This window comes from Conger conger, chromosome 7 (assembly GCF_963514075.1).
Source record: "Conger conger chromosome 7, fConCon1.1, whole genome shotgun sequence".
Taxonomy (NCBI): Eukaryota; Metazoa; Chordata; class Actinopteri; order Anguilliformes; family Congridae; genus Conger; species Conger conger.
In genome coordinates this window covers 36,007,677-36,028,946 of record NC_083766.1, presented here as the reverse complement: position 1 = coordinate 36,028,946, position 21,270 = coordinate 36,007,677, and the positions used below count along the sequence as shown (strand labels likewise).

General features: G+C 44.6%; 1 protein-coding gene across 1 annotated transcript in view; it reads right to left on the bottom strand.

Annotated features, from left to right (window-relative positions):
- The window catches only part of igsf9bb (immunoglobulin superfamily, member 9Bb), a 134,781-nt gene that overhangs the window by 42,280 nt on the left and 71,231 nt on the right, over positions 1–21,270 (bottom strand). Inside the window, exons 5-11 of the mRNA XM_061250243.1 lie at positions 13,855–13,972; positions 10,645–10,786; positions 7,287–7,432; positions 3,587–3,729; positions 1,716–1,856; positions 1,496–1,612; positions 401–551 (exon numbers count right to left, since the gene is read on the bottom strand). Coding sequence (XP_061106227.1) covers positions 401–551; positions 1,496–1,612; positions 1,716–1,856; positions 3,587–3,729; positions 7,287–7,432; positions 10,645–10,786; positions 13,855–13,972 — 958 coding nt within the window. The remainder of the gene's footprint in view (positions 1–400; positions 552–1,495; positions 1,613–1,715; positions 1,857–3,586; positions 3,730–7,286; positions 7,433–10,644; positions 10,787–13,854; positions 13,973–21,270) is intronic.

Here is a 21,270-nt window from a genome sequence, read left to right as displayed (position 1 = left end):
TAACCCTGAGATTACATTACATTACATTATTGGCATTTGGCAGACGCTCTTATCCAGAGCGACGTACAACAAAGTGCATACCCATAACCAGGGGTAAGTGCGCTGAAAGACCCTAGAGGGAAGTACAATTTCAATTGCTACCCGTACAACATAAGGACCAGTTTTTTTTTAAACAACAAATAAACAAACAAACAACAAAGCAAAAGTGACCAAACTTAACTATCCAAATACTGCTTACCTAGCCAACTAAAAATACCGAAACACAACGTAAATCACAAAGACAACAATTAAGGTTCACAGGGAGGTAGGGAGGGATGGGGAGAGGTGCTGCTTGAAGAGGTGCATCTTCAGTTTGCGCTTGAAGGTGGGGAGAGATGGTGGTTGAGGGGGAAAACCATACCTATCACAAGGAGGTGCGTGCTGGCAGTGATGCTTGTGGCCACGTTGGTTGCGACACATTCCCACTCCCCGTGGTCCTCCTTGCTGAGGGATTTGAACTGTAAGCTGCCTCTCGGTAGGACGTTGTGCTTGCTCCTGCTGGGCTTTCCTACCTTAACGCACGAGGAAAACGACCAAGGCATCAGCAGACACAGAGAGACAGGCTGAAACCGTCAAAGGCAAACAGAGATAGAGAGACAAACACCCAGCTGTAAAGAAAGACCGCAACAGTTAAAAATAGACTAGGAAGCAGAGACAGACACTCACTGACCACTTTATTACCAGCACCTGTACACCTACTTATTCATGCGATTATCTAATCGTGTGGCAGCAGTGCAATGCATAAAATCATGCAGATATGGGTCAGGAGCTTCAGTTAATGTTCATATCAACCATCAGGATGGGGAAAAAATGTGATCTATGTGACTTTGACCGTGGAATGATTGTTGATGCCAGAGTATCTCAGAGTATCTGGTTTGAGTATCTCAGAAACTGCTGACCTCCTGGGATTTTCACACACAATAGAATTAGCAAAGAATGGTGTGAAAAACAAAAACATCCAGTGAGCAGCTGTTCTGCAGACAGAAACGCAGACTGGTCAAAGCTGACAGGAAGGCAACAGTAACACAAATAACCACACATTACAACAGTGCTATGCAGACAAACATCCCTGAACACATAACGCATCAAACCTCTAAGTGGATAGGCTACAGCAGCAGAAGGCATAAAAAGTCTAGTAAATACCAAATAAAGTGCTCACTGAGTGTATAAGCAAGGAAGATACATACTCAAGCCCAAACAGCAAAGACAGATGGATACTGCAAAGACACAATCACAGGGATGTCTAGTTGCCTAAAAACGATATATTTGGGTGTGCCAAATAAGCAAAAACCGAGGAAACCCGATACACAGCATGCAGCTACCAGTGGGCTGAACAGCAAAATAATAGTAATTCAGTGGCCTTCAGCTGTTGCCAAAAACAGAGTGAACATTAATAGCCAGGACAGGGGAGGGTGTTCAGCGTAAGAGCGGAGAGAGGGAGAGGACGGGGCCTTGCCTTTCTCCACGTGATGTTTGGGAAGGGGTCTCCCTCCGCCTCACAGGGGATGACCAGCTCTCTCCCCGCCTCCTGCCGGTATTCTCCTCCCGGTACCACCGAGAATTTAGGGGGATCCTGCGGGACAGGAGAACAGCGCCGTTTGAGCCGCGGGCCAACATGGCGATCACGCCACGCCCTCTGGCCGCTTTCAGGAGGAGCCGGTCCTGCTCTACTGTACCTTTAGCACCAGGGGGGCCGGGGGGGATTGTCCCATGGTACCTAGGGCGTTGTAAGGCACACAGGTGTAGGTGCCGAGAGAATCCTCTGTCACCTCCGCCACGCGAATGCTCCCGTCCTCCATCTGGCTCCAGCCGGGGTACTGCGACAGAGCAGGAACAGGAAGCGGAATGATGTCACAATGACAAATCACGCATTCCAAATGACCGTTTCATTTTAAAGCCGCCGTAATGATGTAACTAACCCCCCCCCCCCCTCCAGACTTCAGCGAACTCACCAGCTGACTTCAGCGAACTCACCAGCTGACTTCAGCGAACTCACCAGCTGACTTCAGCGAACTCACCAACTGACTTCAGCGAACTCACCAACTGACACTTTTGGATTTTCAAAATGTGACCGAGCTTCGTCACTTTCGTCGACAGACGCATTTGGAATGTTATAGTAGTGTACGCGGTCTGACATTTTGACCGACTGCGGCACCACACTATTACGATGTCACTGGTTCTCGTGTGCCCACTTTACATTGACACTGACATGTGCTACTAATACATTATATTCACACCTCAACAGTAGCACTTTTACCCATATATTACTGTAGCGCTGTCAGAAATGTATGAAAGTACTGAGGGAGAAACCTGCATCTTTAAACTCAGAGCCAAAAGGGGAGGGTGAGAATGAGAAATTGAAGTGTAAAAGCTTCTCACCAGGAGGGATTGCCAGGGTGTGCAGAACCTAACCTTTCTGCAGAAGAAGCACAGCTCTCAGAATGAGCCAATTCTTTAATATTGTCATATTCTGCACTACTGCTATATTCATTGCCTATTGTGAATCCAAGATTCTCTTTATTTAGCCTATTGAGGACTTGGAGAAACTAGAGGGTAGGGTTGTGTGTATTTATGATAATACTGAGTGGTACAGGAATATTCTCCGGTAGTGTGGGCCGCTGACTCTTGCAGTCATACGTAAAACACACATGTGCGTGATGCTTGAACACGTGTTTCCATTCTCTACCGCCGCACTTAAACGCGCACTTTAATCTAGCCATTGTTTTTTTTTTTTAAGATATTTTTTAGGCCTTTTTCAGCTTTATTGGATAGTATATAGAGACAGGAAGAATGGGAGTGAGAGAGGGGGAAGAGATGCGACAAATGTCAGACGGTCGGATTCAAACCGCCGACATCACGGCTCGCAATGAGCATGCGGTCAGTGCTCTACAGGCTGCGCCACCGAGACACCCACTAGCTATTGTTTAAAAAAAAAAATATATATATATATATATAAAGGGCAGGCAGTTACTTTGGATATAGCCTAAACGCCAGCACAGGTTTTTTTTTTCTATTTGACGGCATTTATAGCCTAATGTCTTTTTCAATTAAGGCTGCCTGACTCTGAGATTTCAGTGTACAAACGAGATGTTTTGAGAGCGTCTGAGTGTGATCCATGGCATTTTAATGGCTGTAGAGTGATGAAGAATGGAAGAGCCACATGCATTTTGCTTCAGCCCAACAGGCTGCCGGGGCTTAGGCTACATGGTGTGTGGACTTTCCGTTCTTTTTGACCTATATTCCTGCCAAGTGCATTGAACGGGATTGCACATTCACTGTCTTGTGCTGGGAAATTAGTGACAGTATGGTTATAATATATGAATTATGAAGACTGCGAACCATGACATGAAAAAAACTGATACTGGAACAACTCTACTAGAGGGCCCTGTATCCAATACAATCCAGTACTTGAAAACTGGTCATGTTTCAAACAGACATGCTCAAATACGCAAAAAATACTGCTGCTCGATCAGCTGGCCCTTCCCCCAATCACGTCAGGCCAACTGGAAGGGAAGCCAATCGGAGGGCTGAGGTCAGCGTGAGTCACCTTCTCCACTCTCAGAGGGAGGCCATCTTTCCTCCACTTGACCATCGTCACGGGCGGGTTGGCATCCACGGGGCACCGGATGAATCCTGGCAGGCCAATGGCCACGTAGATAACTGGTGGCATGTTTATGACTCGCGCAGGATCTGGGGTAAGGCAGAACCCGTGCACATGCACACACACACACACACACACACACACACACACACACACACACACATTTAAGAATATGTCAGCTGACTGGAGAAAAAAATAAAATAATTTAAGTTAATTTAATTTCTGTGTTGTACAACTTTTTTTATTTATTTATTTCTCTGGTGGTGATATTCAAAAGGCCTGTTGTCACTCTGGAATGACAGATACCCCTTCACTGAGGATGAGATTAAAAGCAGGCAAGGTAAACCCATTTGAACAGAGATAAGCTCAGTGTAGCCTCTCAAAATCAAAATGGCAGTTCCACACAAAACCTATAGGGCCTGAAATAGAGACAAGATGGTGCCTCAGGGAAAGCACACTGGTTAACTCTACCAAAGACCGTAATAAACCACTGCATTTATATCAGTCAGAGCATACAAGGCACCAAAAGCCAAATGTAAACATCAAGTCAAAGGTAAATTAATCTTGTGACGGCAAGCCAGGCCCCAGTCAGGTCAACGTCATTAGAAATCATGCGGGGTGCTTAAGCGGAATAAAACTCCATAAAATAATTGGACCGTGCAGCAAAAATAAAATACTGTGGATATACTGTGCAGCATTTCGCTGGCATTGAAAGCCTTGTCTCAATCCCTTTGAGGATATCCATGTATGACCGCTTCAGCCTCTAGTTACATCCTTGCACGCCTTATGGAAATACGAAGGAATATCAATTTATTTCAGGATGCGCTTGATGGTATTATTATTCCAACCATAGCTCGGCCCTGGCTGACCCTCTTTTGAATATTCAAACCGCGGTTATCCTCCTGGTCCCGGGGAGAGAGACAGAGTGGAGGCTGGTGTGGGTGGCGGATGCGCTTTCTTTATGACAGAAAGAGAAAACCGAGATGTGCGGAGGGGAAACCTGTCAACTACACCTTTCAGTGTCGCCAACTCAAAATGGCCACACAGGACACCGACGCTGGCACGTTGTGACCGACTGTGAGGAATTATCATTAAGCCCGCTCTTCTCAGCCGCGTGTGCTGTCATTACGGACAAGAAGGCGGAAGCCACATCCGTCCTTTAACTAACCAGACTTTATATAAAATGTAAAAAAAAAAAATTTTTATTTCATGGCGCGTTTTCTTTCCTTTTTTTCCCGGGGCAGCCGATAAAACACTTAGCTCCTTTTCGCCGACCCCCTGCGAGGGGATCGTGTCCTTGAGGAAGGCTGGGTGATTACGGCTGTCGTCGTGCCGCATTACCGTCTGGCAGAAGCGGCAGACATCCGCAGCGCTGGGCGCGCGAGGAGGAGCGCGGGCGCGCGTGGAGACGCTCGGGAATGAAACGCTGAGTGAAATCCATCTCGCCGTCGCTCGGCGAGGTGGCCCGCGCTATTTTTAGCCACAGCAGGCGCTCCGGGAGAGCAGACAGACGTGCAGCTCTCGCGCCCCCTGCCACCCCCCCTCTCCCCCCTCTCCCTGTTCCGCTGTCCGCCTCTCGGTGGCGCTGTGGCACCGCCGTGCGCCCGCCCGTCTCCCGGGGCCCGACAGCGTCTACGAAGGCCACCTGCCAAGCGTCTGCCGGTGACGTCACTCCAGTGCGGGCTTCCGCTGGAGCGGAGCTGGAGCGATGATGTCACCTCTTCTAACACATCCACCGCCCCTCCCCCCCCCCGGCTCCCCGTCCGCCACTACAGAGGATAATTACCTCTTACTGACACACAGCCGCCTCACCTGTGCGCCAACTCTCCTCTGCCCCCTCCCCTCCCCCACCCAGCCCTCCGGGGACTGCAGGGAAGGCCTGCTGTCATTACACATCCCCAGAATAATCAGAGAGGGGCTTTAATACAGTGATGATCCAGGCTCCAGTGTGCTGCAGAAATGTCTCCGCGAACCTCTTTTTTGCACGTTGTCTCTCTCGCTGTCTCACTCTCTCGCTTTCTCTTCATCTCCCTCTCTTTCTCTTACGGGTCTAAAATCCCAGCGAATCCTTTTTTCCCGCACAGTGAGACATCTTGACCGTCACGGCAACGTGAGGCTGCGCGCGTGCCAGAGGAGGCAAGCATTATGCTCTTTTAAGGACAATGACGTCACTACCACAAGCCGTTCTGTAATTGGTAGACTGTGGAAGGTTTATCGCAGTATTGGCTCAGAGGTGCCCTCCACAGCTTGCCTTTGCTGTGATGTCATAATCCTCTCTGCTGCACCACTGGCTTCTCAGGGCTAAACCTCAGGCGAACAAAATCGAATTTCAGGACGGGTGCGAAAAAGTCTACCTGCCTGTTGCCCTGGAAACCTATTTTTGTGTACGGTATATAAAACAAAATCTTCAACCAATCTCGCAAAAGGGATCTCTTCTGCAGCTTTGTTTACTCATTCGCATATATTGCAAATTAAACTTAAAAAATTTCTTCAAACAAACAATTTACATTACATTAATGGCATATGGCAGACACTCTTATCCAGAGCAACATGCAGTTGATTAGACTAAGCATGAGACAATCCTCCCCTGGAGCAATGCAGGGTTAAGGGCCTTGCTCAGGGGCCCAATGGCGGTGCGGACTATATTGTGGCTACACCGGGATTAGAACCACCGACCTTTCGGGTCCCAGTCATGTACCTTAACCACTACGCTACAGGCCACCCCAATCTATTTGACAATCAGTCATTTGACAGATATCCTCTTTGGCACAGCACTGATGTGGCGTACAGCGGGCGGGGAGCCGGGAAGAAAACATCTGGACTGCCAGCAGACTCAAGGTCAAAAATCGTGGGAACAAAGGACATTGAATCCGCCAGTGCTCCGGGGATCAGAGCTGGAGCTAATGTGCCTCGACTTCCAGCAGACGCAATTGGCTCAGAGACCGAAAGCCCCTCCACAATTAAAGGCAAGCCTGGATGCAGAACCTTCAGCATTACAACGCATTGCATTACAGTCCAGCGCGTCTGTAAACACGTATGTTTCATACATGCCGTTCACCCCCCTCCTAACTCTCATACCTTATTCACTAGGTCCGGTTAGGGCACTGTTCACTGCATTATGTTTTTCTATCTTTGGGATTGCTATGGATATAATCCTTATGTGAAAACAGTTTATTTGCCATTGTGCTTTAGTGATGCGTAGTGATATATTTGCTTATCTAGATATGCTGTTAGCCTGTTATGGCACTATTTCTCATGTAAATCACGTGAATTCAGCAATGTTATTCTGCACTGTAAGTTGATCAGTATAAGCAATACATGGGCCCTGCATATATCAGATCTTCATGACTTCTGTATAGAAATATATGAATTGACATAAAAATAACATGTTTTCCGAAACCATATAAGTCAAGTCCGTTTTTACAAGGTGCTTTTTTTTTTTACAAAAGGCTTTGTACAGAGTAACAGAATGGGAAAAAAAGGCTAAAATGAGATCTGAACCCCAAAATAGCAAGCACATCAGGTAAAAAGTCCCCAGGGGGGAGAAAGCCCTGAAATGGTGGCAAGAGGCCAATGCACCTGGAGCCGAAATACAGCCAAAGTACCTGCAGCACTAAAGCACAGTCAATGAAAAGCTCACACTCACATTGCACCGTCAGGTATGCTGAAGCAGACGGCGGGCGGCCAAGGCTGTTACTGGGGCTACAGGTATATTTCCCAGCATCCTCTGGTTTCACTTGGGAGATGATGAGCGACCCGTCAATCAAAATGCTTACTCTGCGCTTCAGATCACTAGACGGGTAGAAGGGAAAAAAAGACAAACATTAACAAAATGTGCATGGATAGGGAAGGCATGTATTCAGTTGTCAAAGGTGGACAATGGTAAATGATAACAGTGATGCTACTTAGCTACAATTAAATTGCTTAAAACACTATGGAGCACACAAGGGTGAAAGTGTGAAACAGACCCATCTTTTCACCACCAAAATGGCCCTCACAGAACGATATGATCTACAGTGTGTGATGCGCTGCATATGCTGACATGGGACTACTGAGTTTCTTTTCATTTATCCTCGCTTGGCTGCCGTACTGTAGTCAGTGAACATCTCCTGCATTTCCCCGGGGGTCAGTCCGGCTTCTCTGAAATGTCCGGGGGGAAAGTGTATGCATGAACTGCTTGATGCAGACCAGCACGTAATCGATGGAGGACCTAGGGGAAGCAATGTTTCTCTGGCTCTAGCAGATGCTCAAACAGTCAATGTGCATACACATGCAGCTCAAAGTACACCTTCATTACCTCAGCAAGGTACATCAGGTGTAAAATCCTGGCACAATATCAAAGGGCCAATGTATTGTATTGGGCTGTGTAGTGTGAGAACCTCCAGATTAGAATAACAACTGCATTATATGAAAGTACTGTATTTGTGAGGATGGTATGGTTCTGGATTAGTGCAGTTCATGAGAAAATGATGTGGTGCAGGATTAGTAGAGGAATGTGTGAATTTGCATAATGTGTGTTATTTTGGTGCTGCATTTATTATATCACGTTGTGTTCTCTACTTTTTCCTCCAGAAGTCAACGAGCTGAAGGATGATTTCCATTTAAAAAGGCACCTAGAGTTGCTCAAAGAGAACGCTAAGCCCCAGGGACAGTGTTAAGGCAGAAACAGCAAGCGTTTATATAACATATTTACTGTGAGCTCAGTACAACCGAAGGAACTCTTTCCTTTGGGTTTATTTCCCTCTTGTAATTAATTGTAAACTCCAATTAGGTAAAAAAATATTATGTGATCATTTTACCCTACTTTCATTTTGAAAGCACTTGGTGGGATTCAATATTGATTCATGTATGTTTCAGCAAACCAGCGAAAAATAATCTTCCGTGAAAAAGTGAAATTATTACAGAATGAGCTCAGTTGTCTGAATTGCTCATATAATACAATACTACTGAATTTCCCATATAATACAATACTGCTGAATACAGTCTACTACTAAAAGCTACTGTCACTGAAACCAGAATGCCAGCTAAGCAGCCATGTGCATTTATTCTCCAGCTATCAATGACAGTCTTCCTCTGAGGAGGAAGACAGTCTTTCTTATGATCGGCTTCTTCATCTACTTTCCCCTGATCTCACACCGGAGCGACTGTGCATTTGCGATAGATGACGGCCACGCTCTGCAGCTTCTGAGGCTCAGCCACTGAAAATGTCCTCTCCAACAAAATGGTTAAACATCCATATTTGCATCTTTAATTCCACTGCTCTCGTTCCCCCATCACAGTTTTGCCACACATCGGGGAAGCGTGGGAGATAGCGAAAGAGAGAAAAAGATGATTCTCTCTGGAGTCTACAGGTCACGCACGAGGGGTTCTGGAATACCTCAAGGCTACACTTTCTTTATAATCAGCGTTAGCCAAGCGTGTGATCACACAAGCGCCGTGTCACAAGATATTCCCGTCACGGACGGACGACCTGCAGAGCGTGCCCTGCCCTGCGGGTGGCAACAGGGCGCAGCCCATCTGGGAATCCTACTACCAAATAAAAGAGATGCCAACAGGTCTGAATCTAAACTTCTGCACTATTCAACCCACAACAGTTTTCCAAACTTATGACAAGTGATGCTGTTGGAGAAAAAACCCAGTCTAAACATAGGACACATCAGAGGAGAATGTCATGTGGTGGCAATATGCTGTTCTTCACATCACTGGACTGCTATAATACCACAGTTTAAATACGACCATCTGCTAGACCAAACACCCCCATGGCTGTAAAAAGCTTCCTGCCTCCCTGAGAGAGAGGAGTCCCAGAGTGAACAATACAGGAAATCTCGAGAATACACGGCAACTTCACGGCCAGAGCAAACACAACCCCTACTGCGGTTTGTGAATGTGAATAAGCCAAGCCTGAATGTGAATAATCCAACACATGAGGAAAAACTGTCAGGTGAGTCCCAGAATGCATCTCTCCCACTCCTCTGACTGCTCCCCCCCCCCCTTACCCCTGGCGACCTTGGAGTTGTTGAGATGATGCAGTCAGTGATACACTGTGACCTGCTACACATGGGACAGAGCGTTTGACAGTGTGGATAAGAGGAGCGCCGTTGCTTCTGCACATCACCCATGGCCAAAAGCTGTGAAAAACGAGGGCGACAATTCCACCAGACCGGAAAAAAAAAACAGACAGGACCCAGCCTGTGCTTATTGATTCAGACAGAAAATAATGTGACACACATCTAATCCCTGCCATTCACGCACGGTATTCAGCCACAGTGCACATCTGGCTGGTTTTCTTCCATAGGCAGCTTGCAGGATTTATAATTCAGATATGGGCTCGTTCTGCGGTCTTAAGCTGACAGCACTGTCGTCCTGCATTGTGCTGCTGTGCTAATTTGCGTGTAAATGCTTTGCTGGATCGAGGACGCTTGAAAATTAACTTATGGTCATTATGGCAAATTAAAGGTCACAAATGGCTGACACTAAGCGTTTTTACCTCACCAAGATCTTGGACTGTAATTTGTTGATCTCAATATATAGGCGTTGCCATGACAACGTTCTAATACAGCATCTCCCTTGAGGGTGACATGATCGAATGATTGGGATGCCATTATCCGTTAATGTTTATCTACTGTAATAGAACATTGGTTTTGATGACATGAGTTGTCAGCAAACAGAGAGACAGGGAATGAAGAAATGTAGACAGACAAATAGAATCATCAGAAACATTTCAGTGCTGAAATATTATGAGAAGCAGACCTATAAGGACATACCCTGTCCAATAAAAATGAATGGGCAACCTAGACACATCCACCGTTATATACATAACTGTCAACCTGCTTCACAGAAATGTAATTTAAGAGGTCATTCGCTCACCATGAGCTAGCAGCACAGCACAACAGCACGGTGTCATTCAGTAGTGTACTGGCTATTCTCAGCACGTGTCACAAACCTATAATCACAGTGCTCGGACAGTGAGAATGGTACAATAATGAACCCGATCATAACTTTACTTCTTGAAGAAGACATTATCTTCCTCCCAGAACCAGGTGTATGTCAGGTTGCCAGGGTACGCCTCAGCTTGGCAGGTGAAGAATGCATCCTGGGATATGTTTACTGTAATGTTCTCCGGCGGTGACACAATAAATGGTGGTCCTGGAAGAAAATAAAAAGGAAAGATGGAAACGGGTCAGTTTCTTGAAGGCCGTGATTCATTTAGGGGGCGGGCTGGGCGTAGATTGTTTTTACAGTTATCATCATTTGAAACAAGCGCTATATTATGAACAGTCCCAGTTTTTCTCAACAGAAATAACAGAAGGAAGTTGGCCCAATGAATTCACACAGGTTTTTCTGACCAAAACACAAGCTGTAGCGATGGAGCTGGGGCTCCCAGCCGGCGCTGATCCGATCCGGAGAGCTCGGGTTTGAAGCGGTTGTGTGTGCAACCTGAGAGGCCACTTGGTGATGCTGCCATTTTTTGGGCAGGCATTCAGTATGAATTAATAATGAGTACACAAATTTTAAATGCTTGCGATCACAACAGCCCTTGTTGCTGGCGGTGCCCTGCTAAAAATTTGACTGTGGTAACCACCAAATAGTGTATTACATGGATTATGTTTCTGTGTGCATTCTAAAGGTGCAATTTCCACACTTTTTTAGTGTTAAGAATCCTGATACAAAGATAATGACCACAGGCATTGCTCACAACAATGGTATCCACTACATTGCTAAAAAAAAAACCCAAAAAAAACCAACAAATGATGGTGATTATAACATACACTAATATTCCAAAATGTCAACATGATAGCATCAGCTGACCCAGGTCTCCATTAAACCATCTGAAGTTCAGACAGATGCACTGTGGGTAGATTTTCTGTTTAAACTACAACATATAGAACTGTAGTTTTATAGATTTGGGCACATATAGCAGAGCGCATGAGCATGTCCTGCAACAGCCTTTCGCTCTGGGGCACAGTGCTGGGATGCCAAAGAAACACATTTGCTTTGTTCTGCATGCGCTGTGGTGTGTTACGTAACGTTAACTCATACGAAATAAACCCTTCCCTCCTTTCAGCCTTCTCCCAAGCCAGTGCAAGGCTCCAACTTTTTTTTATCTTTCTCCAGCTGCGTAATGGCTTTTCTCTGTTCCCCCTGTCCCCTGAGGCTCCAGGTTTTGTTGAGATCACTACAAAAGGATCCTGCTTTACTCAAAGCAGAGCTTTCTGTGGAAAAAAACGCAACACAGGAAGGAGTCTCTGCAGTTTCAGAGAGAGCTACAGGAAGCATGAAAGGCCCCAAATGTGTATGGGTATTGTAGTTCTGTGATAGTGACAAGGAGAGGCAGATTTGTCGCCATTAATTGTAATACAGACGTTTTTTGGCTCGCTTTTAAGTTTTTTTTTGTAGCTTGTGTGATTGGATCTTTTAAAAAGTTTTGTCCCAGAACAGACGACCTTTAAAGTGAGGTGACTAAGTTAGCCGTCGTCACCAACCCGGCACCGACAGCCAAGCTGGATCACAGGCAACTCTGAGGCCTTAATGAGTGTGAGAGGGGAACTCGTTCGCAAGCACCAGCGACGGGAATGAGTCAGCGTCCCTCTGAGCAGACGTCTCGGAGCAGGCGAAGCAGCGGGGGCTTCTGGGAGGCACGGCGGCCCAGACGGACGTCCGCCGGCACGCCGGGGTGATGGAGTGCGGGCGGACGGTGCGGGGTTAATCTCCCGGCCCCCGCGTCATCCCTCAGGAGACTCGACGGCTATACGGGTGCCCGTGGCGGAGGGAGGGAGCGAGGTGGCGGGGAAGGAACTGCCTTCCAGATGCTCGCTGTTACTTTAGCCAGACGGCGCGGATCGGTCACGACGCAGGGGGGGGATCACCGTCACGGATTTTAATCAACAGGCCGATTCCTCCCTCCCTGACTCCTCACTAATGGTGCATGAAATGCTCCTTCAGTGTGCATTCTGGTAGAGCAGGAGGGGAAAACGAAGCAGGGAAAAAAGAAAATGTGTGAAGGAGAAGAAAAATAAAAGGTAGACAAAGAGGGAATATCAGAGAGAGTATCTCAGTCTAGATGGGGAAAAAGAATAGGGAGTAAAGACAAGAGAGTGGAGAGAGAGTGAGAGATTGGCCAATAAGAAAAACTGACTGAAAAAGGCTGTCCAATGAGGATTTGACATTTGGTTACCGTAGAGACAGAGGTCCTTCAACACTCTAACACCTGCTCTGGACCCATTTTCATAATTCATAATTCCCTATTACACAAAAAAAATTTCCTATATCAAATTCTTTGTAAATTAATGTGAATTGTAATTCCAAATGTATTTAAAAAAACCCGATGTGTACTGTATATATTACATTAGCATTGTTGTCTGGGATGTGGACTTTGATTAAGGTGATACAGTCTATGGTTCCCAAGGCTACATTTGAGTAATTGAATCATACTTATTTCCCTTCTCCAGGCACTGCATAAAACAGTTTTCTGCATAAATAATCACATCACAACCAGAACTACACAAACTTACACTTTCGGGCATACACACTACCATCAATTATTAATGAATGACCTGTTATTTTTAGCCATTCATGAATAGTGAATGAATAAATGTAAGTTTTGAACACCATAATCATTTTAGTAATGAAAACAAGAGAGAGAAAATGGGTGTGGGTGTGTGTGAGTGCATGCGTGTATGCGCGTGTGAGTGTGTGCACGCACGTGTGTGTGTGTGAGTGTGTGCGTGCACGTGTGTGTGTGTGACCAACTGTCCTCTCAGAAGCGGCAATTTCATCTGCACTTAACACAAGTGTGTGGTGTGTTGAGCAAGGTCAGAGGGGCAGGACTTGGTTGGAAAAAAACCTGGAAGAATCCAATGCAGGAGATCTGCTGGAGAAGAAGATCCCCTTCCGGATCCCTCATTTGCCTGGAGGTCAGAGTGATTCCCAAGAGACAGAATACAGCACAGTGCAGTACAAATACAGTCTGTGTGTAGTTCTCTGGCTGATGTCTGGCACAACAGACTGAACACGAACATTAACACACAACAGGGTGGGAATGGTATTTGTCTGGATTAGAATTTCCTTCATTAACGTCATGCTCCCCAGTTGTCCTTGTTTCCTGATTTCATTTATCCATCTGCTCTGTATGAGTCAGTGTAATCGGCATGACCCAGGATCAAGCACACACACACACACACACACACAAACACACACACAGGCTGAGCGGTTACCTTGGACAAGCAGGCGTGTGGTGTGGACAGCCTCTCCCTGGACACTGTACGCCCGGCAGGTGTAAGCCCCTCTGTCCTCCCGGCTGACTGACATCACTGTCAGACTCCCATCACTCACCTGCGTATACAGAGGCAAGGTTAACCACGCACATGAGATAACTGCACATTCATACCTGCTGTTCGCTGATAATTCTCCCCCGCATCGCACAGAGAAAGAGAATTTCAACAAGGGTGACCTCAGTTTTCAAGACAATATAAGGGGTAAAAGCGCTGGGGCAGAACTGGAATTGCTAGTCCTGGACTATTTCTGACCTGCACCTGGTTTGGCAGTTTTGTGGTCTGCAGTAAACTCGTATGAGTTGGGTGAGGCATTAGGGCACTAGGGGACATTTAAATCGAGACATTCAACGCCGTGCGAGTATGGTGGTCCATAATGTGTTTGTGTATTGAAACAACCTAAACCAGGTTTAAAATCAAACGCTGCCAAATTGTTCTATTTTGGCGTTGTTATGAATGTGCCATACATATCGGGGTCCAAAATTTACATCCGCCAACACGGACCAGAACACACTGAGGACTTCATGTTCTTTGAGCATTTGGATGGCTAGGTCAATGACTGAGCAAATATCTGGAATGTTATATATTTGGACCTGTCAGTGGTACATTACAATATAGTCCTCATAAAGATAATGAATTCTTTGTGGCATGATGCATTCAGCTCAACAGCAGCAGTAGTGCGGTTAGGAGGTTCACAGCTAGGACAATGCCATTGTACCCATGAGCAAGGGGCTTAACCTGAATTGCTTATATACATACAGCAGTATGCATGTATGCTAAAAATACAAAAGCTGTGTCTATAACAAGACAGCAGGGACTGGTTGGCTGCAGAGTTGTTCTCTAGTGAGTGTATGTCAGGCTTATGTTGAAGCGGTGTATTTTATTTGAGTTTTAAGTAGTGGTATTTGACAGCAAAGAAACAAAGACACAAAATAAATGGAAAATATATTTTGTTTTGTTTGTGTGAAAATGAAAACTATTCAGTCTCAAATTTGTTTTGATATCACAAGTATAATGTTACGTAGAGAGACTCGTAACAGAACATCTCATAATGTCCCTGCTTCAGCCATGACGACTAGTCCACTGTTGTTAAAGGGAAAGAATATGCCAGCACCTTGAATCACGGCTTGAGTATGACAACTGCACCTTGACTGTTAAAAAAGGGCCCATAGAGTCCACAAAAAAATTATTGCTAGTTCTATGTGTCATCATTAATTACATACCAAATTCTTGCCCTAATTTAGCTTTTCCTACACTCTTGATATCGTTTGATGTTTTCCAGAGGGAAAAATATGTGTAAAAACACGAGCTTTACTGATTCTACTGGCAAGATGTTCAAGGGCAGATCACATCGCCGTGTTAAATTAAAAATGTGTGAATGTAATGTACTATGAACGCAGTATTTTCTTTTAACCTCCACTTCATATAACATGACAGTCTCTGTGTGTTTTTAAACATGGCCCAAGTCTGTTTGCAACTTCCTCCAAGGATACTGTCAAAATATCTGCAATGGAGGTAGATTTCGTTCCCTCTTTGCCATCAGCAGGATCCAGGCAGGAGCAAGTTACATGCTAGGATCCCCCTGGGTTACGGAACCATTCATCCTCATTTCAGCCAATCAGAACCTCTGATTTTCATCATGTGCCACACTACCACCAGCCAAACAACCAAAGGCAGAATTCCCAGCAATATGTGCCTGAAGCATGACTGCACATTTTCAAAAAACATAACCACAACAATGCCAACATTTAATAGTGAGGGTGCATATAAAACCTTGGCATGTGCACACTCATAACAATGATGTCATTGTCATTGTGCCTGTCATTTGAATAAAATTAATAAGCAGCTCTCTGAAACTTGCCAGGAGTAATTACAGACAGAATTACAGGATTCATCATTACATAAATACTCATTTCTCATTTAGAACAGCCATTACGTCTTGCTCTATGGTGAAAGTGTCCAAAAGCTAAATTAATATGCCTTTATCTATTGCTAAAGGAGGCTACACAGAGAATAATCCAAAAGAAACAAGATGCAGGACACAATGAAATATTAATACAAAAATCATATGCAAAATCACGTTTCTCATAAGAAATCAAGTGATGAAAAGAGAACTTACAATGCCGCTACAATGTTGAGATAAATAAAGAGGAATGCAGTTAATTAAGACGTAAACTTGAAAAGGTGTAAAGTCTCTGATGTTTTTAGAGAGTTCAGAGTTACATTTAATTAGATTTGTGGCAGCACACCCACACAAGATATTTTTCTCCACATTCAGAGTTTAATTTGTCACGTAAAAATAGATTAGTACAGATGTTGCTTAGAAATCAAATTAGAGTAGTGGTTAGTTATTTTTGTCATAATTTTTGTATTATTGATTGCAACTGAGCATAACATATTCTTTTTTCAATGTGCTAGCACAGAAATCCCCCTTCTCACAGATATGACATCCAGACCCTGTTTAATGTAGCTCAGCTAAACTGACTTTTTTGTTTCTAGCTACTGTATGCCAATGCAGTTGGTACGGTTGGCTGGGATCTCGGTCCCCTTTCCCCCAATTTGGACTGCCTAATTGTGTTTTCAGGCCCGTCTCATCACTGCAACATTTCTTGCCAATTTAGGAGAGTGCAGACAGGCTGGTACTCTGATGATCTGCTCTGCTTGGTGCAAATTCTCTGGCTTTCCCATTTAAAAACCCAACCCATCTAATTGCTGGGGCTGGTCAAGCCAAGCGTGCTGTCTTCCACCCTTCACAAGGACTTCGTCCACAATAGCCCATCACCGGTAATGATGACATCCCTCAAGACTTCGGACAGGAACTCCTTTACTTAAATCCACAGAGATTTCCAGCAACCCTGCTTCTTTAACCAGCATATCTATGTCTTCTGCACGACATGTCAAGCCAAGGTCCTGACTCACTGCCGTCATTAAAGGCCTCATACTCCTTATCTAGAATGGCAGGAGATTCTCTGGCATTTGAGCAGAATTCATGAAATATCAGCTTATGTTTCATTGTTAAGATATTATTTATAATCCCCCTCCCTATATCAGCCTCGCTTGCATTATTATTATTATGAGTAGTAGTAGCAGTAGTAGTAGTAGCAGTAGCAGCAGTAGTAGTATCAACAGCAGCACCAGTAGTAGCAGCAGTAGCAGTAGTAGTAGTAGTAGCAGTAGTAGCAGTAGTATTAGAAGCAGTAGTAGCAGCAGTAGTATCAGCAGCAGTAGTAGCAGTAGCAGCAGTAGTATCAGCAGCAGTAGTAGTAGCAGTAGTAGTAGTAGTAGTAGTAGTAGCAGTAGTAGTAGTAGCAGTAGTAGCTGTAGTAGTAGTAGCAGTAGTAGCTGTAGTATTAGAAGCAGTAGTAGCAGCAGTAGTATCAGCAGCAGTAGTAGCAGTAGCAGCAGTAGTATCAGCAGCAGTAGTAGTAGCAGTAGTAGCTGTAGTAGTAGTAGCAGTAGTAGCTGTAGTATTAGAAGCAGTAGTAGTAGTCGAAGTAGTAGTAGCAGTAGTATTAGAAGCAGCAGTAGTAGTAGTAGTTGTAGTAGTAGTATTTCTGAGAGAATGGACATAGTGGTACCATTTTTGAGAGGGTGCTTGAAAACAGTATTTGCCAGTTGTAAACGCATCAAGCCTCACTCTGAAAAATACTGTGCCTCTGGTAGTCCTGTTTGTGCAGCTGAGAAAAATAAAATGGTGGAAAAAGAGCTCAGTATACACCTGCTGGCATTCAGGGCTATGCTGATGCCTTGAACTGACAAGAACTGACATCCTTCATCCCTGACCAAACATTGATGCTACTTTCTTTGAAGGTATTAAGCCAGGTATGGAGGATTCACAAAGGCAGTTGAGGACTCACAAAAAAATGATAGTAAATAAAAAAGTAATTGTAGCTTTGATAGTAGGCTTACCCCTGAGAACACATTACCCTCACGCAACAGATGTGCCTATTCAGAAAAGGAAAAAAACCAGCAGCAATAGATAAGCCACACACATACTTTCATGGAAAAGCTTTGCTCTGCTTTTTCCTTTCTTTTTTGCAAGTGGCATTAAGAGTTCACTGAGCCTTGTGAAAAATGCATAAGGTCGCTTTTCTACCGGGAGGTCCGCAGGTAGGTTACGACACCGAGGCGAGTCATTTACCAGACGACGTGAAAATGCAGAGAGACGTATCGCACACTTTCGCAAGTTGCCTACGGTGGGCACTGAGGAGAGTAGAGGCTTTGGCCGGTGAATAATTCAGGTTCTCCATCAGCTTTGCTCTGGTACATCGGCAGCATTGGAGCTGCCTTGTCAGGGTCACAGAGCGTGTACGAGTGTAAGGTGAAGCGAGGCTAGCTTGCCACTGCCTCCCACGCAACTTTTCCTGTTTCTGTTTAGCGTCGCTCATCGCACCAGCAGCTCAACGCGCGGAGAACCGCTCTTTAATTACATTACATTATTGCCATTTGGCAGACGCTCTTATCCAGAGCGACGCACAGTTGATTAGACTAAGCAGGAGACCATCCTCCCCTGGAGCAATGCAGGGTTAAGGGCCTTGCTCAAGGGCCAACGGCTGTGCGGATCTTATTGTGGCAACACTGGGATTCGAACCCCCGACCTTCTCTGTCCCAGTCATTTACCTTAACCACTATGCTACGGGCCACCCTTTAACACTGACGACCAGGTCTAAGGGTCTAAGGGGCAAGGCCAATGGGGTCAGTTCACATTTCCACCCAGCTGTACTGCCTGGAGCAATGTTGACAACATGCTAAAACTGGGCTGCTATAACATAACATAACATAACATAACATAACATAACATGACATTACAGAGAGAAAAGGTCATTCAGCTGAGCAATGCTTGCCTAACACTCAGGGTACCTATGGCTTAGTTTGCCTAAAAGGTAAATTGTATCAAGCACCGTATCAAGCCATATGCTACAGGTGAAACTTATGTACGCAGTGCTTGTAGCTATATTAATACATTAATACATTCTTTCACAAAATCTTGTTACTTCCTTAGTGGAGGAAATCATAGCCGAGCTTGGCATGAGGGAAACATTGGGCAACCTCATTAAATCGGCTGTAATGGTTAGGGTAAAAATGTGAGGACAGAAGCCTTTCAGCGGGTGAGAAAGTAGTTCCCTTCAACAGAAAAAAAAATAATAATAATTACACACAATCAGTAAAATGCCTAAAGATCAGATTATAATTTTTTGCCTGACTACAGCATGTGACGCAGGCCACAATGTAAACCTCCACACAGGTAAACTGCCACCGTGATGGATGGCTGCCTGCTGACAGCGGGGCAGTTACACCACATGCCTCCTCCTCATACCTCACTTAAAACTGCCATTTCCTCCTGTGGTCCAAATGGATAGAAAGAGACAGAACAAGACAAGGCAATACAATCCTAGATAAATACATGTTCCCCAGACATGCTGGTACGAAGATGACATTGTAATAAAAGGAAAAATACACACACACACACACACACACGTACACACACACACACACACACACACACGTACGCACACACACGTACGCACACACACACACGTACGCACAAACACACGCGCACATTCCTAAATGTGTGCATAGAATGGAAAATGGGTATTAACAACTAATCAAAAAGTTAGAGCTCACTACAGCTCAAAACATCTGTAATGCTCTAAATTCCTCAAATGTATTGTATTAAAAATTCATTATTTTCCCCAAACTAACAACTGTGATATGACTGATAGCCACCAGCACAACATTGGGCCACAGGCCAATCCATTCACCTTGAAAATAATGATTTACTGTGTTTACTAAGGATTCCAGTACAGAGTGGACTCACTCTTTACTCTTTACCTAGCAGATGCATTCTGTGAGGAGAAATGTCCTGTAACTAATCCATTATTGTGTAGCCATATAGAGATAGAATCAGCACAACAATACTGGTAAACTTACAGTACATCTCATGCCTGCTAATTCACTCATCACAGAGACTGTAACATGTATTACTATGCCTTATAGAGAATAGATGGCCTCAGAAAAACCCCGCAAAAAAAGTTATTCACAGAAATCAAGATTTCATCACACCTGATGATGATTATTAGAATGATGATGATGATGGCAAACAGGTCTTAACAAATGACACATAGCTTTACTACCACTAAGATGCTTCTGTAGGTAAATAAATAGAAATGAGATTAATACATTAAGTTAAACTGACAGGGAAAACTGTGCCAGTGGAAATAAAATGCATATTGGAAGAAAGATGATTGATTTAATCAATGGTGTTGCTCCTTCTGGTGCAGAGGGAAGACGGGTGTGTAACTGGCCTGTCATTCTCAGCCCTGACCTGGGTGGTTTGAAATGGAGCACAGCACCCAGCGGAAACAGCACGCTAGAATCAGCCGCTTCACGTTTGAATCATAAACTGTACCATTAAGGCCTACCAGCGCGTATTTCTGTCACTTTCTGTGGCAGGTCTTTGCAGATCAAACGCGAAGACATCAGTCACAGTGCTGTGTGTTTCAGGGTTCTTATTTTTAACTAGATTTTTTAAATGAGAATGGATTTCAGAAATAAGTACCCATGGGGGCTTTTCTGTAATCCTCTGTAAAGACACAGTGATGCAAAAAACATGTCCCTGAATCTTCCTGTAAAAGTCTGTAAAATAGTGAGGAATTGAAATTGTAAACAGCTGAAATGTAAATAATTGCGAAACACTGTTATAGATCAAAGATTTGTTTGATATACACCTACCGTACCAAATGCTTAACAGGTTAATACTGTTATTTATATGGTAGAGGAAATCCAGTTTCCAGTATTTTACCGTCAAATTTGCACTCGTTTTTATAGTGCAGTTGGATATTTGAGAACATAGATCACTGTACAGAATTGCAGTTGAGTGTTCCATAACGATGAAAATAAATTAAGTGAAACTATGTGACCTGTTGCTGCACCTTGTGCACAATGTCTCTTGATTGGACAGGAGCTCTCCAGCCACTGCCGCATGCCTCCCCAGTCTAATTAACAGCCAATACATTATTTAGCATGGCATCAACATTAACAGCGTCGTGCTGAAAAGCTTTTCCAGCAGCAAAATTAAAAAATAATCAGTCAAACCCACAGACAGGTTAAAATCTTTCAGCAATTATTATTAAGCACAGCCACCCAAGTGTGATAAACTGTACTGTCCACAAATCCATTTAAAAAAACACTCCAGGGATGAACTCAAAAGCCAGTGCCACAAAACTTTCCACATAGTATGTCTGTATGTGCAGCCAACAGCCTGAAGTGTGCTTGACAAAGACTCCACTTCCCATCAGCCCTTTTGTGAAACAGTCTGCAGCAGTCCAGATTTCGAAAATGCAGATTCTTTGACTACCC